This window comes from Protobothrops mucrosquamatus, unplaced genomic scaffold (assembly GCF_001527695.2).
Source record: "Protobothrops mucrosquamatus isolate PMUCROS unplaced genomic scaffold, P.Mucros_1.0 scaffold2416, whole genome shotgun sequence".
In the NCBI taxonomy this organism is placed as follows: Eukaryota; Metazoa; Chordata; class Lepidosauria; order Squamata; family Viperidae; genus Protobothrops; species Protobothrops mucrosquamatus.
The window spans coordinates 100,346-126,223 of record NW_015388488.1 but is presented as its reverse complement, the minus strand read 5'-3'; the positions used below and the strand labels follow the sequence as shown (position 1 = coordinate 126,223).

The following is a 25,878-nucleotide window of genomic DNA, read 5'->3' as shown; positions in this document are numbered from 1 at the left end:
GATTTAGATGTGTAGCTACTGGAAGGAGAAGTCTTCCTGATGGTTGTGGTGATATGTCTGCCTGTGTGTATGCGCACATGCATGGATGCACATGTACAGGCCTTACAGTTAGTTACACTCCTGATAATTGTCTGGACAAATCCCTGCAGTTTTCTTGGCAACACTTTTAGAATAAATTTGCCACTGCCTCCTTCCTAGGGCTGAGAGAAAATGGCTGTCCCAAAGTTACCCAGTTGGTTTTGTGCCTAAGGGGGAACTAGAACTCATAAGTCTTTCCATTTCTATCCTTGTGCCTTAACTACTACACCAAACGGGTTTTCCTCTTAGTGGTAGCACCCCAAAAAACCTGAAACTCCAGCCTTAGTGATTTCTGATGCCATGTAACATCTGTCCTTTGTCTTTTAATGTGATCAGATACTGTGTAGCCTTTCCCAGCTAATGATGGTATGTTCTGTTGCTGTTGATCTCTTGCTGATTTGATGTTGTTTGTTGGGATGTTCAGATTCTAAGGACTGTAGTGATTTTTTAATTGTTTATTTACACTGCAATCTCTTTTGAACCGACATTATTATTATGGTTCATTGGACAGTCAGCCAGATGTTCAGACTGGATTTGGCATTTTTGTCCCACTATCAAGACATTCCCAAGGACCTGGGCTAGGCAGAAGTGGGTATGTTGAAGGTATCGTCACAGGATGTAAGCTGTTCCAGGTAAAGCTGCCTTTTGCAATTGACTGATGGTGATTTTGCAATGCCTGTGGTGTTTAAGTGGTGCTCCACTTGTTTTGGGATTGTGCCCAAGGTTCCTATTACAGTACTGTTGGTATTGTCTTTGCTTTCTTCTCCCACAGTTGTTCTACTTCTAATTGCAGGTTTCTGTATTTTGTTACTTTGTCTAGTTCTTTCCCTTCTATTCTGCTGTCTCCAGGTACTGCCCCAATTTACATTATTAACCTCATTATTAGCAGCAGAATTCTGTTTGACATCTCAAGTCTTAAAATCACTTATACTATCAGAGGCTGCGGTGTCCCTATGCGTTAACATGCAATCGATCACACATATTAATGCGCCAGTATAAAACTTTGAACGCAGGGATGAAAAATCAGTGAGATGCATGCAACTTCCAAACCTCATTTGCTCCACTCCCTTCTCAGTTGTTCTCATTCTGGAAAGCTTGATATACCTTTCCACATTTATAAAACCCAACCACAAAATGAGATTGGAAAAAACCCTCTACCCCCTTTGATTACATCATATCACTGCAATTCTCCTATAACTTTACCACTGGGATAAAATTGATCTAAAAATTATGTCTCCTGGCCACAAAAAAAGTTTCACATCTTGCTTTTATATACACAGAAAACCGTATTCCGTGTTCACCAGGTAACTTTTATGTTCCTTTATTTTGAAATGGCATGCTAATATTAAATAGCAAATATAGTTTGTATATCGTTAGAATGAGATGTTATCCTCTCACCTTGTGCTCTTGTTAATATATTCGCTCCATTTTTACTGCAGCACTCTGGGAAGCAGCCAAGATTTTGTTAACCATTATCGGAGACCAATAGACAGTGAGAAATAAAAGCCTGCAGCAGCAAATTCCAAACTTCAGAATGTATTCTTTGTATCAAATTCACACAAAAGGGGGGATTACACAACCCGAGTATCAAAAATATTTCAGTTTTCATTTCATACGGGCTGTTATATAATTGATCCCATTCTTGCAGCTGTGTTTATTATATTAAATAATAGCTTTTATTATAGAACTCAAAACTGCAATGTTGTATTATTCTAGTTGAGAATAAACCCTGCTGCACTCAGTGGTAATTACTTTTGAGTAGAAAGTGAGTATATGAAGGAATTACAGTCTTGGATCTTTCTGTGGCATTTATACAAATAATATAGCAGAGGGTTAATGATTAGACAATCAGACAGTGGCTTGGCTTTGGATTAATTGGTGTATATCCTGTGAGACATGTGTTTTTGAGGTTTTTTTTTTTAAAAAAAGGATTAGTTTGAGAAAAAACAAAAATAAAGAGGGGGGGGGGAATTTCTATGCCAGGGAAGGTGCTTTTACTTCTTGAATTCCCATAAAATATAATCAGTTTACAGAACATTGCCTAAAGTTCTGATACCTAACTACATTTTTAACAAATTAAAACAAGACTGTGGTTCTGACAATTGGAACAATAACTCATGCAGAGTTGAAATGGAAAATATTTTTAAAGGTGAGCAAAAATATTGTTAGCTAATCCTTTTACCCAACAGAATCTGTTGGAAGATGGACAGGGCACTACCTCATTCAGGGATGCAACAGGCAACCATTTCAGATTAGTCTTTTCTATTCTGAAGCAAATTTCAGGAATGCTGAGAACTAGCACTGGGAATTAACTGCACCTACTGATGTACAGTAATCCTGGTTGCACAGCAAAATAAATAACATAGTCTGTCAAAAGAAAATAATAATGACTTAAATTTGTTTGTAACTCTGTAATTATTCAGAACTCATTTTCCAAAAAGGCTGAGAAATAAAAACACTCAGCAACGACTTGATCATTACAGTAAACAAAACTAGGACTTTGACCGTCTCCTGTCTTTCCAATATTGCTAATACCACGTTACAGTACTATATTTCCGCAAAGCAAAACACTCCCGTCGATACGTGGGCTGGATGCAGATTTAGGTAAAAGGTTCCTCCAGGTTCTTGATCGGATAAACAGCACAAATAATTGCTAGGAAATAAATGAACTCAGATTCTCGCATTCACATTCATTATGGAAGATGGAGTAAACCATGCTTGCAAATAGCACATCGACCAAAAAAAGAGGAGAAAGGAGCATTAGGTATGCTCGCCGAGTTGAATTATTCATAAAAACAACACAGGCGCGATATAAATAACTAAGTAGTGAAATGAGACCCTGGAAGAACATTCAAAGGGTGCCAAAAGGCTTCCCTTCTTAGGGTGTCGTTTCTCTTCTAGGATTACACACCGTTGCCCAAAGCTAGTGGGACCGAAGAGGAGATTTATGGATGAGAACGGACGCTGAACAGAAGCAAAGCAGAACCGCGCCCCAAGACACCCTCAAACTTAAAACTGAAATTAAATATATACAGTACGGTATGGATGGCGGTGAAGAGGTGGGCGAGGCGTAAATACCTCCGGCGGCAGCCAGAGGGCGCCGCTACTCAACGCGCTTTCGGTCTCCCGGAAAGCGGCGGGACCCGCGGCAACCACGGCACATGCTCGGGATGTTCAGGCATGCGCCGATTGCGAGACGTTGGGCTCGGCGGCGGCGGCGCTGCACTTTCTCTTGGGAGGGGTTTAAGCCAGGCGATCAGCGCCGGAGGCTCTTCCCGGCAGCGCGCCTCCTCCGCTGCTGCCGCTGCCGCCTCCGCTCCTTCCCCTTGCCCTAGCCAGCCACCTGCCCCTATTGTCCCCAAGCCATGTGATCGGGGAGGGTGACCGAGCACTGTTATTTTGCTTAGTCATCGCTCCTCGCCCTCCGGGGAGGCGACTCGAGTGCGGTAATATACTTCTCCGCCTTTCCGACCGGGCACAGCAGCGGCTCCTCCTCGCCGAAAGAGAGAGAGAGAGAGAGAGGCGCGATATCCGGGCGCCGGCAATGGGCACCGAGAGCGGCCGGGCGGCCGCCCTGCTGAGACAAGCGCGCACCCTCAACCTGCAAACCGGCAACCTGCTCAACTGGGGCCGCTTGCGGAAGAAATGCCCGGCCACCCCCAGCGAGGAGGTGAGCGTCAAGAAGAGATGAGTGTGTGTGTGTGTGTGTGTGTGTGTGTGTGTGGAGGGGGGGATAGACGGCGATTAAGGGGTCGTCCCGCGATGCCTTTGCCGACGAGACGATGGACGGAGGTGGCCGCCGCTTGTCCGGAATGGCATTTGCCTCGTATTTTGATTTTCCCGAGCCTGGGGTGAGTGCGGATGGATCTTCTCCGGCAAAGCCAAACCTCGGGTTGCGACCGACTTTACTGCCTATAATAAAAGGTGGTTTGGAGTCCCAGAATGTAATTTAATGTCCATGGAGATCCTGAGTCATGCAGGTCATGGTGCTTTTTTTTCAAGAGGCAGCTGTATGTAGGTTTGCTTCTCTCACTGAGGAGCGAGCTAACTCAAGTCTCTTAAGCAGTGTTTCTCAACCTTGACAATTTTAAGGCATGTGGACTTCAACTCCCAGAATTCCACAGCCAGCAATGCTGGCTGTGGAATTCTGGGAGTTGAAGTCCACATGCCTTAAAATTGTCAAGGTTGAGAAACACTGCTTTAAGCCTGATCTAGCAAGCCATCCATGTAAAACGCTTTGCCTTGCAATACAGTATTTTTGTCTGGGCCTTCCCTACCAAAAAGTTAAAATGGAAAGAACTCTGGACTTTTAACTATGACACAGAAAAGTCTTGTAGGGACAAGTGAGGTAGAGTTCAAAAGTAAGGAGCAGCTGCAAAATGGCTGGAAAGCCTAAAACGCTAAAAAGCTTGGGATATGAATTATTTTTTAAAAAAATCAAAATTCATCCTTCAAGAGATGAATAAAATATACTGTATACGTTATAATATTTATATTTATGTTGACTTGGTTGTGTAATAGATGTATAGAATTTTTCCAAAGGCCGGTCTGACTGCAGTAACTGTCAAAATAATTGACTTTGAGTAGAGTGAACTAAAACTCTTATGGCATCATAAAGATTAACATTTATTATGGCATAAGTATTTAAAGAACAGAGTCCAGGTTCATAAAGTGTTGCACTAATTACAGGACTATATATGAACATAGATACGAGTGTTTGTGGACAGAAATCACGATCACAAAAAAAATAGCAATAGTAGGAATGTAGTAGTAGTAATAAACTTCTTAACAGTTCTCTTCTTTTGCATATTTGTACAGCTGATTGCATGGGGTGTGATTGGAAATAGTTTATCCCTGTTCAGGTCTCAAGAGATAGAACTGAACCTCTTGTTAAAACATAGTGGAGTATTCCACATTGCAGCCTCCACTTTGAAGCTCTTTTGCTCCAGCATGGCATCCTTAATCTTAAATGTTTTCAAAAATTTGAGATTGAAAATAAATTATTTAAATTTTGGTCTACTATTTTTAGAAGAAATACAGAGGCTTGACTTTTGGCACTGCTGCAGGATACCTGGGTGTTGGGATTTTTATGATTCAGGCTTCTATAGTAAGACTAAACCACAAAAGCCACACCTGGGCAGGAAGAATTGTAGCATACGGATGGTAGTCGCTATAGGATGGACAGCTTCAGAAGTGCAACTAGCCCATTATTTGCGGTGGGTTGTAAATTGTTGCTGTATGAGGAAACATATAAATTATTCTAATTGAGGATTGTAGTGCCATTCAGTTATTTCCTCTTTTTTGTTTGTCCTGTCGTAAGATATACTATACATAGTACTGTGCGTATGTGTGTAGTATTATATTCACATGCACACATATACAACATACTATACCATCTACAAATGATGTGTAGAGTGGATTTTTTTTAAACTTTAAGAAATGCATGTTACAACCTGATGAATATTAATTGTGGTAATCTCAGTGTTTGATTGAGTTTGTGATATGTTCTGGAAACAAATCAGTATAAGTGGCAGGTTTTTATTGTTAGGTGGTGCTTTTGTACAGTGGCAAAATAAGAGTCCACAAAGTCAACATGTTCCATAACTATGAGGTAAAAGTTCTAGTAAAACTTGGGCAGTGCTTCCTGCTCATGGGACAAGACTACAAAGGTGCCTTTAAAGTATTTCTGGTAAAGGGAAACATCTTCAGGAAGAGAAGGCAAAAGAGTAAGTATTTTCATCCAACCATGGAAATAGTGGCATGTTATGGAACCTGCAAGGGCCAAATTGTTGATTTTGGAATTTTATATTTTATAAAATTTGAACAGTTGAAAGTTTGATCAGCAGTTATAATGAAAGTGAAAAAGTCTGCCTTAATCTGGGGCTATATAAACATTGCCAAAGATAACTTCTAGTACCAAACCCCATTGACTGCTGAGAGTTATGTTCCAATAATATTTGGGAAAATACAGTTCCCCTCTTTTCTTTTAAGACCCAGGTTAGATTGTTATACTGAAAATAACACCTGCAGAGATAAACTTTTATATTTTATTTTTCATTTCTAGCTTAATATAAAATGTGAGCAGCTTGAACTGTGTAATAGTTTTGTTGCAGCATGTATCAGCCAAATATCTTTGCCTCACCCTGGTTGTAATTGCATAATGGAATCCTGATATAATTAAAGCAGGAAATCTCATTCTAGCCTCAGGTCATATGTGGAAGTATGACCTACTGTGAGATGCTAACATTTGAGACACTTTGGTGTTTTTTTTTAAATTACCTAAATATGGCATGTTACAGTTAAGAACAAAAGCTGCAAACAAAATTGGATCAAAGTTACTTGATCAAGTAATTTTAGCCTATTCTTCTTTGTAGAATAGCAAGAACTCAGGGGTGTTAGAAGAGTTCCTTGCATGAATTTCCTGCCTCAAGTCCTTTCACAACATTGCTATAGGATTAAGCTTAGGACTGTGATTTGGCCATTTCAGAACATTGACTTTCTTCTGCTTTAACTAATCTTTGGTTTTATGACTTGTGGGTTTTGGGTCACTATCTTGCTACATGATCCAGTTTCTCCTGAGCTTCAGAAAGATACCCTGACATTTTTCTGTAGAATTTGCTAGTACAATTCAGAATTCATAGTTCTGTTAGTGATAGCAAGGCATCCTGGTCCAGAGGCAGCAAACCATGACATTGCCATTGCCACATTTCAAAGATTGGATGAGGTTCTTATGCTGGAATGTAATGTTTACCTTTTGATAGACCTTAACACTTTACCTTCAAGCCAAAAAGTTCTATCTTGACCTTATCTGTTCACAGAACATTTTTCCAGTGGTCTTTTGCCAACTGTGGACAGGGAGCAGTGTTCTTTTTGGAAGGTAGTAGCTTTCTCCATTCAACTCTGGCATACAAACCATTGTTGTTCTTTGGTCGTGTAATGGCGGTGTCATGAACACTGACATTAGCTAATGCAAATGAGGCCTTTCATTTCTTAGACAACACCTTGTGTTCTTTGAGACATGCCAGAGTATTACACACTTCTAATCTTGACCTGCAATGTGCAGTCTTTGGATAGGTTTCTTTTTTGGGTGTGTTCTTTCAGTTCGTGCAAGCTAGTAATCAATGCTAAATACTTTGTCCAACTCTTGAAAAGCTGAGTGTAATCCTGGAATTGTTTTAACATGTTGAAGCTTCTCAATAGATGGCTGTATGAACAGGAGATTCTCCAAAATTCTGTACTTTTAAAATCACCAGTCGAAGCTGGCAGTATTTTTCCACAACTAGGAGAACTATCCATGAGCACATTGAATTCTATGGATATTAATGCACATTACTATTTAGAGACTTTGTAAGGCAGTGCAGAACTGCTAGACTGGAGCCACATTGTAAAGTAGTCAGCTGTATGAGATTGATAGATAAATAAACATAAATACCATTAGAGTCAGTTAAAGCAAGAGTGGTCAGATGAGATATAACTCAGAAGTGTAGAGGTGTTATTTAATTATTATTTATAATCTAGTGGAATCTTGGCCCGAAACAACAAAGAGTCACTTTGGAGGGATGGGTGGTATAGAAATGTGATGAATAAATAAAATAATAGCCCCGAACCAGCTGTGACTTGTAAGTACTGTTTGTTTGTTTCCAGCTAAAGGAATCTACAGAGCCCCAAGTGCTGTCAATAAATAATAGACAAATGTGCTGTTTAAAACCATCTTATTGTCAATTTACCAATTTGAAGCTTAGAATTTTTATTTATTTATCTATCAAATTAGATAACTACTTATCTCGCCAGAGGGAGCAATCTGGGCAGCAATCAAGAGCTAATAGGAACAATAAATAAAAACAAAAAAAATTGCAATATAAAAAAACCTTATCAAAAAGTGAAAATAACAACCCACAGGAGAGGGATGATAAAATGGCCACCTCAACAGTACAGCCATCTGAGTAGGTCCTTGGATATCTATGAGCCCCAGGCCTGACAACATAGTCAAGACTTGAGCGCTTTGGGGAATACTATAAGGGAGCTAGTCTCATTTTGGAGGGAAGAAAGTCCCATAGGGCGGGGCACCACAGCAGAGAAGGCAGGTCTTCTGGGACCCATCAAATAAAGGCCCTGGCCAATGGTACCTAGATCATAGCTTCTCTGCCAGATCAAGTGGGGCAGGCTGGTGTAACCAGGGAACCCCATTGCATGCCATGAAGGGTTTTAAAAGTTAAAATCAGCACCTTGAATTGGACTCAGAAACAAACTGGCAACCAGTGCAGCTCGCATTGGATATATTTATAGCACCTGTGAACTGTTCTTTTACAACAAATCATTAGTAGCAAGATAAGGTGACAGGTCTTTCCCTCTTTTAAAAAGAGATTCATTTTGGCCTGTGTCAGCTGAGAAGAGAACAGATTTATCTATAATAAATAAACTTCACCTTGTCTTCAGATACTCAGCAGTTTGGGAGGGGGGAGAGTTAGTTTGGTGGGATATAACAAGGTAAACAAACCATGGCTAATGAGGTTAAGGTATTTCTTATATTTTTAAGCAGGAATGCATACTTAATGGTTGAGACAGACATTGTGGTTAACCATGATTTACGGGGGGGGGGTTGTTTCAAACTTGGCCCTTTTATGACTTGTGGACTTCAACTCCCAGAATTCCTCAGCCAGCATGCCTGGCTGAGGAATTCTGGGAGTTGAAGTCCACAAGTCATAAAAGGGCCAAGTTTGAAGACCCCTGATTTACACAATGAAGCTTCTGCTTCTACAGTTTCTCCAGTGTGACAGTGAGGAAGTGATCAAATAATTTCAGTTCCCCAGTTGTTTGCCTTTTGATAATTTGGGTGTTTTTATCTTCTGTGTACCAAAACTCCTGAACTTGATGGAGACTTTAGAAATGTAAGAAGAGTGGTAATGGATCAGGCTGACGGGCAGTTTAGTCTAGTATTCTGTGACACCCATAACTAACCAGATGTGTTCAGGAAGTTCACAAGGAAGGGCTTAACGTTGATAATATTTCTTGGGGATGAAAATGGAAGAGGGTTATAGAAAGCAGTATGTTATCTTTGATTCAGAACATAGTTCCCCAAATGGACAGCTTATTTGCTTCCTTTACTAGTCTTCAGTCAGATTCAGCCTCTTGTAATTTCATAGGTGTATTCATGCCATTTTCTTGGCAACAGTACCTAAGTGGATTGCCATTACCTTTCTCAAGAGTAGATACCTTTGGTAAACCCAGAGCCCTGGTATTCCCAAGTGATTCCCCATCAAGTACTACCGTAAGCAGGTACCATACCTGTTTTATGATTAGTCATTTTGCTAAGTACTGCCCCCATTTGGCATTAAAAAGAGTACATACACTTCATTAATAAAGCCTATGAATAACAGTTTAGAAGTGTACCATCTACTGTTTGTTCTCATGTTTGTTGTGCTTTGTAAGCTATGACATCCATAACTGATATACTTATATATAGGGGCAGAAGGAATAGATCAGTGGTGGCGAACCTATGGCACGGGTGCCACAGGTGGCACGCAGAGCCCTCTCTGTGGGCACGCACGCCATCGCCCCAGTCCTTTAGCTGGGTTTTATAAAACCTTTTCGCTTTAGGCCTCCGCTGCCATGTGCAAAAAAAAAAAAGGGTTCAATCAATCAGTCAATTTCAACTTCTCGCGGGGAAAAAAAAGATCTTGCAAAGTTGGAATTGATTGATTGAACTTTTTAGTCCCACCCAGTCTGCCGTTACCACCGCAGCCACACCCACCCAATGGGCCACACCCACCCAATGGGCCATGCCCAGCCAATGGGCCACACCCAGCCAATGGGCCACACCCACCGGCACCCGATGATGCATAAGTGGGTTTTGGGTTGCAGTTTGGGCACTCGGTCTCTAAAAGGTTCGCCATTACTGGAATAGATGAATACTGGAAAGTTGTTTTTACACTGTTTTTTGTTTAATTTACTTCTTATGTTGAATAACAGAAACCAAATGTTAATACCGGAATGTTCTTTTCAGCTGCGGGATTGCATTCAGAAAACCTTAAATGAATGGAATTCAAAAATCAGCTCTGATCTGATGAAAGTAAGCAATCTTTTCATATTTCTTTAATCATTCATTACCATCAGTCTTCATTATAAGCATTAACCAGCACGAAGCAAATTACAAAGCAAATAAAGATCTTTAGGCCAGACAGGTAAGATTAAATTAAATAAAAGAGTAACTGAAAAGAATATTAGGGACGGAAAATGTTAAGACTAGCAAGTCACAATAATATAAAAATGAAACCTAAAAATTAATATAAGAGCCACTAAATAAAACAGTAAAATCATCTGAAAAAGATTTAGGAATTGTTGACCTAGAAATAAGCTTCCTACAAACTTAGCAGAAAGATTGTTACTAATAACATAAGAACAAAATAAATTACAAAAAATCATTATTTAAATAAATAATATTTCACTCACTGGGAATAGGATAATTTGCTTTTTAAAAAAAACTCTGCTTGTGGTGTAACATAAATCAGTTTTGAATTGTTATCAGTTCTAATCAATTGAGATGTACATGATAAAATGTAAAGAGAAAGAACCTCATTAAGAATCATGCATGAAAGTAGGTCTGTCTTTACCTATCAGCAGTGTGCACCCCGAAATAAAAGTAAAACAAGAAATATCAGGTATATGCTGATCAGGTTGTTTCAAAATTGTTTCAGTATGCTCTTTGCATCTATCTTCGAATCATTGAAGATACAATAAGAACATCAAGCCTGTGTGGAGCAGGGACTGGCAGTGTTTCATATTTATAACACTATTGTGCAGTCTGGATTTTTTTTTCCTTGTATCTAAACAAGCCAAAGGTTAAATCAATAGATTCTGGCAGTTTTATAAATAATACTAAAGAAGCTAAAAAAATATCAAAATCTGATGAGGTTTGATAACTTTGGAAAATTACAATTTTAGTTAATGGGGAGGTTATAGATTATTTGCAGTATCCATATGTGCAGGTTAGATTCTTTAGTTCCTGTGGGCTCTGTTTGCCAGACTGTTGGTATCCCACTCCATCCTCATTTTAAAAAAAAGCTAACTTGTGAAATGGATTTTAGGGATGTTCAAGTTCTCTTTGTGTTTGTTAAAAAAAATACGCAGCAACACAGATCTGTAAAAAGTACTTTGAAGCTGAATTATTAGAAAGGGAGATTGCTGCCCATTTACAGTACTGTAAGCCTGTCTTTGGAATTGAGAATGAATATACGACCTGTAAATGATATGCAGATCACTGCCTTGCTCTTCCTGACTAATAACGCCAGTTTCACGTAAGAGCATGAACAAATTGGAGGTTATCCCCTTTGGAGCAGGGGGATAATCTCATGGACTTCAACTCCCAGAATTCCTGAGTCAGCTATGCTGGCTCAGGAATTCTGGGAGTTGAAGTCCATGAGTCATAAAAGAGCCGAGGTTGCCTACCCCTGCCTTAGACCAAGGGGAGTCATAACTTTTATCTCGATAACCACTTTGTTTTTTAAAAACTGAACATATAGAGAGAACATTTATTTTAAAGTGTCATTATGCATTTTGCAGCTGACAGTGTATTGGAAATGCTTAGCTGCCCCCAAGAAGAAAGCTGCTCGTGATTATTTATTTCAAGATACAAATTATATTTAAATATTTATTTCAGGAAATTCCTGACATTATTGACTGTACTCTCCCACAAGCCGTAGAAAAGATTAATTCTGAAGAAAGAGAAGAATTGAAAGTTTCAGGTAAAAATCAGTTTTGTGCTTTAGGTTGCAAAACTATGAATAATCTTTACTTCCTTTACTTATTAGCTTTGCTTGTAAGCTCCTTGGTTACAGAGCATCGAAAAGTGAGATTGAAATGGAGGTTCATTTGGTGAATGGGAATTCTATTTAATATTCTTCTTCTTGTGCCATATCTGTTATCGGATGTTGGCGATCATGTTGGCGATCCTGTTTTTATCAGCAGCCGCACGAAAAAGTGCTGCTGAGTTTTGTCCAAACCAATCTCTTAGATTTTGAAGCCATGATCTTCTTCTTCTGCCTGGACCTCGTTTGCCTTCAATCTTTCCCTGGAGGATTAAATGGAGTATGCCGTATTTTCTGGGTGTCGCATCACATGTCCAAAATATTCTAATTTTCGTTTTTGAATTGTTTTGATGATTTCCCTTGGCTTTCCCAGGTGGCTTATCACCTCCTCATTTCTGATCTTGTCAACCCAGCTTATACGTAACAGCCGCCTGTAAATCCACATTTCAATATATTTCAATATATTTCTATTTAATATAGTTATGTCTAATAAAACCAGTTGCATTTCTGTACAACATTAAATCAAATCTTAGGGTTGTAAAATGATCCTGTGCAAGTCATCACAACTGAAAATTATTCAGCCATCTAGAGTCCCTTTGTGAAGGAGATGGGCAATTTCAAAATTTGATAAAATAAATGATTTTGATAGGTCCTATTAATAGGCTGAAAATAATATAAAAAGTGGGGGGAAAATAACAGACAATATGCAAGGGAAACTAAAATCGGGAATAGATGTAGAATGGAGGACTTCCAGATGAAAACAATATATGGAAAAAGGATCTTGGAATCATAATGAATCAAAAGCTAAATACTTGAAACAACAGTCAAAAAGACAAATGCAATTCTAGATATGGCAAAAGAAATATAATTTTCAGACTGCGAGAAGTAGTAGTTCTGAGCCACACACTTTAAGAAGAAGAAGAAGAAACTGGAACAGGTACAAAGAATGTTAGAAAAAATAACTAATGGTAAGTGCAATTTGACAGCGGAACCAAATATCTTTGGAGGTGGTTGGATTCAAATTTTTTCCCTACCATTCGCCAAAGGTGCTTTTTTGTTTTACAAAAATTGTGACGTGCCACTGAAAAATATCCCTCAATATATCCTGAGCTTTTATGTTTAGCCAGAAAAGCATGATCTTGCATTTTGCCTGCCTTCCTTGTTAAACGATCGCCTTTTCATTTTCAGCAAAGCTCTTTGTCACGAGATCAAACTCCTCATCAATCAGAGAAGCAGTCAATATGAGTAAGTTCAAAATATAAATTTGAGTGACTGCCCAGTTATATTTTGTACATTTAAAAAAAACCCGACACTTTTGTAACTAAAACAGCTGTCAGATTTATCTCAAGGGTTTTTTTGTTTTTGTTTTAAAAGACTTTCATGTCCTTTCATCTTTGTCCTTGAACTACAGCTGGCAAAGAACAAAGATTGTCCTTTTGTTCTGGAGAAATAAATGCAAGCTTGTATCACTAAAGGAAACAGACTTTGTAAACTCGAGTGCTCTTGCAAAGAAGTCTCCTATGCCCCTTGACAATAATTAGGCATTTATTTTTCTTACAGCATGCTGAAAATTATTTTGGGCTACTGAGGAAAAAAAAGCATGGATGTAGAAAGGGGAAAAGTATATAAAGGATAAGGAAGGTACTGGGTGACATGTTAACTTTTCAGTTAACTTTTACAGTAACTTTTTATTTTACAGCTGAATTTCAAAGCCTATTTATGAACTCTAGGGGTTTTTTTTCCTACCTTTCAGTATATTTCTCTCCTCTTTTCATAGATACTTCATTGTAAGTTAAAATGATTTTGCTGATCTTTACAGTTCTAAAGATCTATAGATTCACAGGCCTGCTCTATGTCGACATCTGCAATCTAAAACACTTTTACCATGTATTTTATGACACACTTGTTACAACTGTCAAAATGTTGTACCTGTATGAATGCTGAAGGAATGTGCAAATATTGATTTGTGAGTGAATTATACTTGAGCTCCAGATCATTTTGCTTGCCTTCCAGACCATACTGAACTCTCAATCAGAGGACAATATGAATGGAACATTCTAGAATTTTATAGACTGATCCATTCCTGAATTATTAATTCTGTTAGATACTTGTATCTTTTGAATTTGTTTTATGTCTCTCATCTTTTTTAAGCAAATTTCATTATATGTTGTTTTAATTTATAGCTATTTTGATGTTTTACATTTTCTAGATGCATTGCATAGAATGTGCTATAAAATAAATATACTGACTAAATGAATTACAGATAAGTTGTTTCTGCTTTTTAAAAGTCTGTATAAAATTCTTCCTTGTCTACTTTTTTTTTGTTTTGCTTATTTTTAGCATGTTCAGCTCTTGGTGTGGAACAGTTAGATTCTGTGATCATTTCTCCCCCTCCAATGGAAGACGGAATTAATTTTTCTTTAGAATATTTACAACCTTACTGGGCAGAGCTTGAAAACCTAGTCCAGAACAAAATGATTGTTGCCATAGGGACTTCTGATCTAGATAAAACATTGCTAGAACAGCTCTTCAGGTGGGCACAGGTAAGAAAGAAGTTGCTCATTATGAATTCAATTCCATTAAGACACAAACTTTATTACACACTGAATGTTTCATTTGTTTTAGGTGAAACCAAGTAGTAACCAAGTGAATCTTGCTTCTTGCTGCGTAATGCCACCAGATCTGACTTTATTTGCAAAAGAATTTGATATTCAGCTGTTAACTCATAATGACCCAAAAGGTAATGTCCCCTTAAGAATCTCAGGATTGCCTTGTTGGAATAAATAAGAACAATTCTATTAATGAGCCTGAAGACTTTCTAAAGCTGTTCTGACTGTGGGTTGGTGGGATGAAAACGACCCCCGGAAAACGTTTGAAAAACTCTGTTTCCATTACATTGGGAGGAATAGTGGCAAAATGTCAATACATTAGATGAAACGTAATATATTATATGAGATGGTATCTATTATGCATAGTGTAGAAGTGGATTTTAGTATTGAAAAGCTCCAGCAATACCTCCCCTGATCTGGTTATTTTGAGTTACAGAATTTCAATATCAGAAGTCTCAGATGAAGCTGTAGCATCTTGAAAATATCAGCTCTGTCATCAAAAATTCTGCCCCAGTTTGGGGGTGGGGGAAATGATATTAATTTTAAACACTTAAAAAATATAAATAGCCCTTGACAATAGACCCCAACGTTTCTGTTGCTAAGTGAAACAGTTGTTAAGTGAGCTTTGTCCCATTTTATGATCTTTCTTGCCAACGTTGTTAAGTAAATCGCTGCAGTTGTTGAATTGGTAACATGGTTATTAAACGAATCTGGCCTCCCCATTAACTTTGCTTGGCAAAAGATCACAACAGGTGATCACATAACCATCATTGATATAAGCAAATTGCCAAGCACCTGAAGTTTAATTTTGTGATCGTAGGGATGCTTCAGTGTTTGTAAGTGTGAAAGTCACTTTGAACGGTCACCAAACAAAAGGTTGTAAGTCAGGGACTACCTGTAATAGGCTACCTCAGTGATGGCAAACCTTTTAGAGACCAAGTGCCCAAAAACTGGCCCCGCTCCTGCTCCGCCCCCACCCTGCCTGCCTGCAGGGCCACTCATCGCCTCCAGAGCCCGCTCATCACCCAGCAGCACCATGGCAGCCACGCCCTCTGCCCATGCTCCTCAGCATCAACTGTGCGCAATGGGGCGTGAGGGCAGAATCTTGTCTACGCTGCCTGGCTGCCATGTCCTTGACTGAACTGCTCTGCGTGGGCCACACTCAGGGGCAATCCTTCTCCAGGAGGGCTGCTGGTGAGGAGGGTGTCATGGGGCCTAGGCAAGGCTGGGGCAACGGCACGTGTACCACAGAGAGGGCTCCAAGTGCCGCCTCTGGCACCCGTGCCATAGGTTCGCCACCACTGGGCTACCTAATGTTTTATGAAGTGTGTTTGAGGGATATACATTTGTTTTACTGAGTAATACTGGTAGCGCATATATTAAAATACTGTTCTTATGATCTGTTCAACTTTTAGAATTGCTTTGTGAAACAGATTTCCGAGAAGCTCTTCAGGAAAGCCTCCCAGATTGCCAGGGGCACGAATGGATTCCCCTCTGGCTTCTGCGGTATTCAGTCATTGTTAAAAGCAGAGGAATTATCAAATCCAAGGGCTACATCTTGCAAGCTAAACGGATCCCATCTTCTTAAGACTGATCTTGACAACTAGCTACTTTGGAGAGACCCTTTCTCTACTACATATTGAACCTACCTAGTAGTTTTTTTAATTGGCAGGTTATCATAAAACCCAGATTACATAGTGGGATGGTACTCTTGAGTCCGTTCTTTCAATTTCATTTACTTTCACATACTATATGGTGATCTGTGTTGAGAACAATTGGCTCACATGTACAATATTGTGTTTCATTAAAATTTACTAATTTAGAGATATTATATGTAATCTTTGGAATATTTTAATGATTAAATTTAAAATCTAGCTAGCTATATTTTGATTGAAATATTTTTATTTGTAAGGCATAACTGACTTGGTACACTTTATGGCTGCTGAGCTGATAAGAGGACTAAATAAACCACATTTTGGTGGAATAAGCAGATGATTTCACCAGTGGTAAAAAAATATGTAAAATATTTAATAGAGTCATGAATTTATATTCAGTTCACTATGCCTCAAACATCTTACCAGAATTTGACTAGCCATGCACAATTTTTTATTATGTTTGTTGTATTTTTCTCTTGGCATATGTTCAGGATTTTTTTTTTTAACTCAGAATTATATGGCTCCAGTGAAGAGTAGAATTAACTTTTTAAAAATTTGTTTTGCTGAAGTTAAAACATACTTACATTTTGAAAGGCATAAAAAGCTGTATATATAAATTTCAGCATTGCACTGAGTGTAGCTTCTCAGACATTTTTAGGAATTCTTAAAAATAACCTGAGGTGCAGTTAAGTTACTTTGAAGTTTATGGGTTCTTCAAAAGAAATTGATTCAATGCTCTTAAGCACTTAATTTAATTTAAAAATGCTGCAGTTAAATAATAATTTAGATTAAAGAGGTTTGCTTATTGAGACTTCAGTAATTCAACAATGTACATTTTGCCATTTTAATGTGTATTTCTCTGTTATTAATGCACATATGAAACTTATGTAAGAGATGCAAACTTTACCTGGATTTTAAGTTTTTAATTTATAAATGAAAATAATGTTATAGGTAGCTTTACTAAATGTTTTATAATGTTCTTCATACCATATTCACGTACTTGGATACATTCCAATAGGGAAACCTCTTATACTTTATATTAAAATAATTTTGCATAAGATGGTCTAGCAGGTGGTGGTGTTTGGATTCCATACTATATTAAGCATGAAAAAACATTCTTAATTCAAATTTCAGCTTTTACCTGGAATTATATTCTATTGAGCTCATTGGGGTGTTAGTGATAATACAGTGAGGCCACATGTCAGGTTAGTTGGGAGGAGTCCTTAAAAATTGAATACATCAACTTAAATAAAATTTATTTGACAACATTCTGGAGTAAATTTTGATGTGCTACTTTAAATAAATATACAGATTAAAATAGTTATTGAATATATAAAATAAGTATTGTTTTTGTAAAATTTGGGTTGGAATATAAAGTGCATTGAACTGTAGAAAGCAGCTGTTTTCTGTAGTTTGTCAGATTTTAAATTTCTGTAGTGAATGAATGTTTTAGTTTGCAGTTATGGATTAAAAGAAATCTTGATCCCAAAAAATGCAGATAACTGTTTGAATCTTAATAAATTTGGGGGGAAAGTTGGGGAGATTTTTTTATCTAGTTCTCCACTAGTCTTCCATAAGTTCTGCTATTAAAAATTTCACATAAAATATAGTTTATTATAACTATCTTTCTAATCTGTTTTAAAGTATGCATTTTGTTACCTCAAGAGAATGCAATCCACTATAATAGTGAAAGCAGAACATGTTCCTGGCAGGAATGAGGAAAGAAGGGATCTTTTTCCAGGCAGAACCTTTAGAGTTAAGTCTCATGGAATAGGTAAAATTACTGCATATTGTTTAATTTAAAATTAAGTTTGTGATGGCTACCAAGTTTCCATTTTACATTGAGGACATTGCTGGTAGTTTCTAAATCTCCTTTGTAAAGATTTTTCCAGCAGTGCAAAAAGAATTTCTTTTTGAAGTAATATTTTCCTTTAAACATCTATTAACATTATTCTGAAAAGTAAATATTAGTAAAAACTCTAGAATCATTTTTTGATACAAGAGCTAGGATTATTATTTCAGAACTAAGGGAAGTATATATGTAGAGATATGCACCTGCAGGGGAATAAAAATCCAAATTTGTGAGTTTTTTTCAAAATTGCATTTAATCTTTTTTAACCAAGCAAATACCTTAAAACAGTGCTTCGTAAACCCTAAGTTAAGTTACCCAAAATCAAGTACAAGTGGTTTTTCTTTAGGTAATGACACACAAACACCTTACACAATCACAACAGGGACATTTAATTGACTTGTTTTATCTACATCGAGTAAAACTTTCTGATAAGCGATTTGGATAACGAAGGAAAAGGCTTGGGAAGCGCTGCCTTGAAACAATCATCTAAATGTGTTTGCTTTCCATATTCAGATTTAGGTAAAATTATTATTTAGGTAAAATTATTATTTACACAAAGCGATGGCCACCTCTGTTGCCATTTTATCTGAAAGGTTTGCCTGGGATTCCAGGAGTATTCCCAAACCTATTTCCCTCTCAATGAATTTGGATTCATCATCCAGAACGAGCAACAATTGAAGGCGAGGAGAATTGTAGTCCAGATTATTGCTGCTAGCCCTGGATTGAGACGAGGGTACTCCTAAATAACCCGAAACGAAGGTTAAGAATTGTATACAGCTTCCTCGCATTCTTTTAATTGCTAATAACCCCTAACTGCAGTCCGCTCATCCCCAGCTATGGTGACTGAGACTAAGGCGGACTTTGCACTGGAGACTTCCACTTTTTTCTCTCATCCCCATTTCCGCCTTTGTGAACAGTTTTCATCCACCAATTCAGTGTTTCTCAACCTTGACCATTTTAAGGCGTGTGGACTTCAACTCCCAGAATTCCACAGCCAGCAATGCTGGCTGTGGAATTCTGGGAATTGAAGTCCACACGCCTTAAAATTGCCAAGGTTGAGAAACACTGCACCAATTGCTTGCAGCCGTCCCTGCCAAGATACTGGGCGGAGGCAAAGGCAGGAAGTTCTCGGACGGACCTCTTTCGGAGTCGCAATGCCACCTGGAAGCGAACCAGAACAATCGTTTCCTGCTGCACACGCGGGAAAGATGATGGCCACCGGGCGGGTAACGCGGCGGAGCGTGTCGAAGGCGGAATGCCCGGCTGCAGAGGTGAGAGGGGGGGGGGAAAAAGAGGCGCGGAGGCGGCTTCCCCCCACCCCACGCAAGCCCATCTCCGTCGAGTTCCGCACGCGCACGCGCACGGAACTTGGAACGTTCTCGCCGTTCGGGGAGCGCGCGCCGCGTCTTCTTCGCCGCGTTTGGGTCGCGCTGTGTTAGAGCCGGACTGGAGCTGAAGGCGTCGAGCCCGGGAGGCTTTTGTGCCTTTGGGGCGCTCGGGGGGGGGGGGGGGGGGAGACCAGGGTGTGTCTGTTGCGTGTTTGGTGCATTGACAGGGGACGCAAGGCTGAGAGTGTCTCACTCTGAACATTTAGGTCTGCTGAGGAAACAGGAGGGCAGGGGCAGCTTCCGAATGCGGCGCGTCGGTTTGTGACGGTGCATTTTTGTTAGAAACTCATTTCTGGTTTGGGCAAAAAGGTGGGGCGGTTTTCTGGCCTGGTGGAAATCTAGAGGTCTTAATCCTAAAGAATAAGTAAGTGCCTTTCCTCCTTTTGGAATATAACCGTGGTGGAACTGTGATCTTGTTGTGGACGAAATAGTGATTGATTGATTGATTGATTGATAGATAGATAGATAGATAGATAGATAGATAGATAGATAGATAGATAGATAGATAGATAGATAGATAGATAGATAGATAGATAAATTAGATAGATTAGATAGATTAGATAGATAGATAGATTAGATAGATTAGATAGATGATAGATAGATTAGATAAATTAGATAGATAGATAGATAGATAGATAGATGATAGGTAGGTAGGTAGATAGATAGATAGATAGATAGATGATAGATAGATAGATAAATTAGATAAATTAGATAGATTAGATAGATAGATAGATAGATAGATAGATAGATAGATAGATAGATAGATTAGATAGATGATAGATAGATTAGATAAATTAGATAGATAGATAGATAGATGATAGATAGATAGATAGATAAATTAGATAAATTAGATAGATTAGATAGATAGATAGATAGATAGATAGATAGATTAGATAGATGATAGATAGATTAGATAAATTAGATAGATAGATAGATAGATAGATAGATAGATAGATGATAGGTAGGTAGGTAGGTAGATAGACAGACAGACAGACAGACAGACAGACAGACAGACAGACAGACAGACAGACAGACAGATAGATAGATAGATAGATAGATAGATAGATAGATAGATAGATAGATAGATGAGAGAGAGAGAGAGAGAGAGAGATAACATTTATTTCTAATTTGAATTTTGGCCAGAAATCATCCTGTCAACTCTGAGAATAGTTGTTTCTACTGGAATTTTAAAGCACACTGAAAGAAATGCAGAATAATATTCTTCGGTCGATTTAACAATGTTTATATAATAACATTTTACCAATGAAGGGATTTTATTGTGCTTATGATTTTAGTATGTTTAAGTTTGACATTAGCATTTATTTTATATATAGTAACCATTTTATATTGATACTTATAGTGTTATCATGTAATCATTGTTTTGTTATTTTGTAATCATTATTTTGTAGTTAATTGCTTGATCAGATGCTTTATATATATATATATTGGAAAAGTAAGGGCTTCATGCTTTAGGTATAGGTGATTGCTTATATGAAAAGAGCACAGTAAGGGGAGGGGGGAAAGGAGTTACAGATGGAGCCTGGGTTGCTGTGTATGAGTCATCATCTAGGAATTATTTTTAACACGGTAGAATACGGATCATGGTTCTGGACTAGAAAAACAAGACCTTTCCAATAAAAGGTGGAAGACATCTTTTCTGGTTGTTGCCTTCATCTCTCTACCAGCCACGAAGAGAGATGGGGTCACCCAACTCTATTTTGATCAAAATAAAAGTTGTTTGCTTGCTGAAACCTCGACTCAGGAGTTTCTTTGGCTCTTTGCTGGGGCAGTTGTGAGGCTAAGTGGATAACCTTACACCAAGAAGCCTGAAAAGGTTTTCCTTTCTTCCTTTCTGTCTGCCTTTCTCCCCTTAGACACAAAATCTGTGTGTAGCTTTGTCATATTTTTCTCTATTTTTAATTAACTTATTTTGTTGTGTTTTTTTTTAAAGAGGACTGATTGATCATCTGCTTTCTCTCCTTCTCGTTTTATTTACAGGTTCTCTTTCTTAGAAATCACACTGGTAAAATTCAGAAGGCACAGGGCTTCTGCAGTGTTATTCTATCATACTGCACGTGTTCAGCAGTACAACAGCTATCTGCCTCACGTCTCACCTATCTGTGCTTCTGTGATGAATCAGTTTATCAAAGCCGATAGCAGACATGGTTATTTATCCATTCATTTCAGTACTAGGTAGAGAGACTGATCATTGGGCAATGTTCTCATTGGAAAAATTGGATTAGTAAAAGTCCCCTTCTTAAAGGTTTTTTTTTTTTGAGGGGGGAGGACAGTTGGCTTGGGATATAACATTAAGTAACATATTTCTTCTTTTATCTTTCCTTAGTTTTTCTTCCTCTGCAAACACGAGTTACGATTTTCTTAGCCAATAACTTTTTCTTCAGTACAACGTTTTGATTTAACAATCTGCTGCAAGTATTAGAGGAGTATTCTCTCTATCCTGTTTTGGCAAGAAATGCAAAATAGCAAATGAAATGCTTAGGTTACGTTCGGAAAAATTGAGTAACAAACCAAATTTACTTTTCCTTGTCTGGCAACTCCTGCTGGACCGTGCCCCATAAGCTATGCTGGGCACAGGGCATCTCTCATTATAGCTATGAAGCAGGAAAAAGTAGTTATTAGTGAAAAGGTGTTAACCTTGACTTTTCGGTCCAGCAGTATAAAATCTACAATGCAAGTATGTCAGAAACTAGTACTGTTCATAATAAACATGGTTTTTTATAAAGAAGCTGACACATAGAAAACATTGCGATGGCAGCATAACTTTGTTCCATAACTACAATAGTTAATAGTTCAGAATTTCTGAGTTTCTCATGGAGCATGGATTTATTTATGTATTTCTTTTCTTTTTGCTTGTTACCTGACATTCTTTTCATTCTTATAGCAGTCTGCAATGGAAGACAGCCCTTCTGTGAGGGTAACTAGAAGCAGAACGAGAAGGATTTCCCATACACAAGTCATTTCTGAATCTCAGAAGGCAGATATGAAAACTTCTGAGACAAAATTGGATGCAGAAGAGCCTTCAGAAAAGTGCACAGTCTTGAGTAAAGGTAAAGCTGAGTCCCTGGCAGAATCGCAAATTGATGGAGATGTTTCAGAAGCAGAATCAACCTGTTCTTCGGTATCCGGTCTTCAGACACCATTATTTATACGAATAACCAGGAGGCGGCAAATTGTAATTCCTTCTACCCCAGAGACTTCAGCTAAAAACAGGCCAAGCAAAAAAAATGTTACAAACGAAAGTAGTAATTGCCAAGATCATGATGACATTTCTGAAGCAGAGTCATGCTCTTCTGTTGTATCAGGAACAAGGACCCAAAAAAGTGTGAGAAGGTCTAGGCGCCAACAGGTCAAGGGTAATGTGTCGCCCGTGTGTGAGGTTCAAGCTGAAGAGGTTTCTGATGCTGAATCGTGGTACTCAGGTGTTTCCTTTGAAAATGCTGGCCCATTTAAACGAGTGACCAGGAGTATGGGCTTGAGATTGCAAGCAGAATCAACCTCCCAGACTGAAAGAAAAAGCAATGCGTTAGGAGAGGATACGGAAGCACCTGAGTGTATAATTACATCTGAGACAATAGTAATCTCTGATTCGGAGGAATCCACCGTGTCTGATTTAAATGCCAAAGAAGCACCTTCTCTTTCTTCAAACTGGATAAAAGAGCATCGTAGCCCCAATAAAACAAAGTGTCTTTCTGAATCTGTTGCCAGTAATGATCTGGAACAGATTTTCTCAAGCAGTACTGAGGAAGTAACAAGGGAAGATAATAAAAACATGCCTGTGCAGGAGATATTAAAGAACAATGATGATGAATTGGAGCATTCAAAACAAACAGCAGTGGATACAATTGAAATACATGATCAATCTTCAGAAAAACCCATACAGGTATCTGAAAATCAGTTGCCTTCAGATAATTCAGGAAGATCTCCACGTGATCCAAAAAAACTTGAACAATCTCATGAGTCTCCAGGAAAAGCAACAGTGAATGAAAACAAGAGGTTATCACCCCAAAATGTTAGACAGAGCTGTTTACATAAAATAGAAGAAATAATAGATAATGATGACATTTCTGAAGTAAGTAGACCCACCAACAAAATGATCACATCACAGACTGTTAATAGGGATGACTGCAGACCTTCAAGCATAGATAATGATGGACGCCTAGAAGAAGTAATTGCTGAATCCTCTTCATGTGCAACCAAAGCCAGGGGAGATAAGAAAGACCTCTTTACGTCTCTTCTTACGAGTGAAGAATCTGAAAATAATAACTTAGAAAAACTGAAAAACAGCGAAATAGCCACTGGAGACTTTGAAGGAAGTAGTGAAAGCTCCCTGGGAGAAAATCAGTCAAACAGTCAAGAGCTGTTTGTCATTGATAAAACTCCTGGCTTAGATTCTCACAAAGATTATTATTTTGAGGAAAAACAAAGTGAAGACTCATCAGAGGTAGAAGAAAGTGAAGAAGAGTTCATAGATGAGGATGAAGATGAATTAAATGCAAACAGTGGATTGTAAGTGCTTTGAAGGGACTTTATAGGCTTGGTAATGACTTGGTGGGAGTGGCTGTTTTGTCCCAAGGTATAGTGGGTACAAAATCTCTAGGTCGGGTAGGCAACCTTGGCTCTTTAATGACTCGTGGACTTCAACTCCCAGAACTCCTGAGCCAGCATGGCTCAGCTTGGAAACCTCTCCCTTTCCCCTCAGCATGGCTGGCTCAGGGATTCTGGGAGTTGAAGTGCACGAGTCATTAAAGAGCCAAGGTTGCCTACCCCTGCTCTAGGTCCTGAAGACCTGAGTTCCTACCACAAAAGGGCAAGTTGGCTGCCTAAGGTTTTAGAAGTGTTTCTCTTCTAAGAGCCATTTGCATCTGATTATGAATTTGGCAAAGAATAAGATAGTTTTATAAAACTTTTGTGAAAATTTATACTAACCCAAAGGTCATTTAATCACATTTCTAATGAGGCTTAGTTGGCTGGCCTCACATTACATGCTGAATCTAAACTGCTTACAAACCATGGGCAGGATTACAATATACTATAAACCAAATCCAAACAAATTACATTATGTTAATGTGGCATGGGACATGGTGTAATTTGTGATTTGTTTGGCTTCAGTTTGGTGGTGTATATAATATTAGTCACTGGATAGAAAATGGATAGAGTTGTTTTTTTATAAGTTTAAGTCCCATGTAAAAGGAGTTAGTGGATATGAGTACCCAGTTTTGAAATTTGTTACTGTTTAATTAAAAAGTATTTTATGTAATGTGCTCATGATAGACAAATATGTATTGATTGGGTTATATATCAATAGTTTTAGGTAATCAGTTCTTTCTCTTCTAGAGTATCATTTTCAAGCAGTATTGATCCTGGCCTAAACATTAAACAGTTTGGAGGTTTATATATTAATTTTGACTCAGGAAAGCAGAAGTCTGGATCCCATGAAGTTGCACCACTGAAAGAGAAAAAAAGAGATGAGGTAATTGCCAAAATAGCAATTAAATTGAAAACTAGAATTAAATCCTAAATGTCATTGTCTGAAGTTTTTCTTTTGGCCACAATTCAGTGCATTTATGTTTGTTTTTTTAAAATATTTAATTTATATACTTATATTTAATTTATACATTGGGGCACGTAGTGGTTCACATCAGTTACAGAGTACAGCAAAAAAAAGTAGTTTCCAGTAAATTAAAATTAAGTTATATTCTACTGCTTGTAATCCACCCAGAGTCACCTTATTGGTGAGAGGGATGGCATATAAATTTAATTAATAAATGAAATATTAAGTAATATCAATTAAAATATCATAATGCAATTAATGATGAATCCAAAGCTCTCTAGGATAATTCAGGTTTTATTCATTTCTGGAAGATGCTTAGTGATAGCACCAGTCTTGCCTCTAACTCAGGGGTCTTCAAACTTGGCCCTTTTATGACTTGTGGACTTCAACTCCCAGAATTCCTCAGCCAGCGTGCCTGGCTGAGGAATTCTGGGAGTTGAAGTCCACAAGTCATAAAAGGGCCAAGTTTGAAGACCCCTGTTGTAGAGAGCCAGTTTGGTGTAGGACCAAACTAGAAACCTGGATAATGTGAATTTTAGTCTCACTTTAGTTTGAAGACCCCTGCTCTAACCAATGGGTTTCCAACCTTTTGGTTTCCTTGGGCCACATTGACTGAAGAATTGTCTTGGGCCACATAATAAATATATATAATATAATTGATGTATATAAATAACAAACTTCCTTTATTTTTACAATCATCTGGGGGCCGCATTACTAACTGTCCAGGGCTGCATGTCGCCCCCTGGGCTGAGGGTTGGACATACCTGCTCTTAATGCTGGAAAAACAGCAACTGCAGGCCTTAGTCTCCATCACTTCCTGGAAATAAGAACCATTAACAGATGCTTAAGATGGGTCAAATCTAGCCAGAATAGGCAATGCTGAAGGTACTCAGATGCTAGGCCATAGTTAAATTCTTAGT

At 38.3% G+C, this 25,878-nt stretch overlaps 2 protein-coding genes across 4 annotated transcripts in view; both read left to right on the top strand.

The window, feature by feature from the left end:
* Positions 1 to 3,589: 3,589 nt before the first annotated feature.
* On the top strand, positions 3,590 to 16,187 carry GCLM (glutamate-cysteine ligase modifier subunit). The gene is made up of 7 exons (XM_015824927.1): positions 3,590 to 3,748; positions 10,082 to 10,147; positions 11,735 to 11,819; positions 13,071 to 13,127; positions 14,223 to 14,425; positions 14,508 to 14,622; positions 15,907 to 16,187. Exons 1-7 carry the CDS (start codon positions 3,623 to 3,625, stop codon positions 16,077 to 16,079), a joined length of 825 nt encoding a protein of 274 aa, XP_015680413.1. The 5' UTR covers positions 3,590 to 3,622; the 3' UTR covers positions 16,080 to 16,187.
* Positions 16,188 to 19,159: 2,972 nt separating this feature from the next.
* The window catches only part of DNTTIP2 (deoxynucleotidyltransferase terminal interacting protein 2), a 14,590-nt gene continuing 7,871 nt past the window's right edge, over positions 19,160 to 25,878 (top strand). For 2 of the 3 annotated variants that reach the window (XM_015824924.1, XM_015824925.2), the window contains exons 1-3: positions 19,160 to 19,269; positions 22,289 to 23,913; positions 24,742 to 24,877. In XM_015824924.1, the coding sequence (XP_015680410.1) occupies positions 19,207 to 19,269; positions 22,289 to 23,913; positions 24,742 to 24,877 (1,824 nt within the window). In that variant the 5' untranslated portion in view covers positions 19,160 to 19,206. Of the gene's footprint in view, positions 19,270 to 21,415; positions 21,580 to 22,288; positions 23,914 to 24,741; positions 24,878 to 25,878 lie in introns of those variants that run through there. The other variant, XM_015824926.1, reaches the window with a different exon arrangement.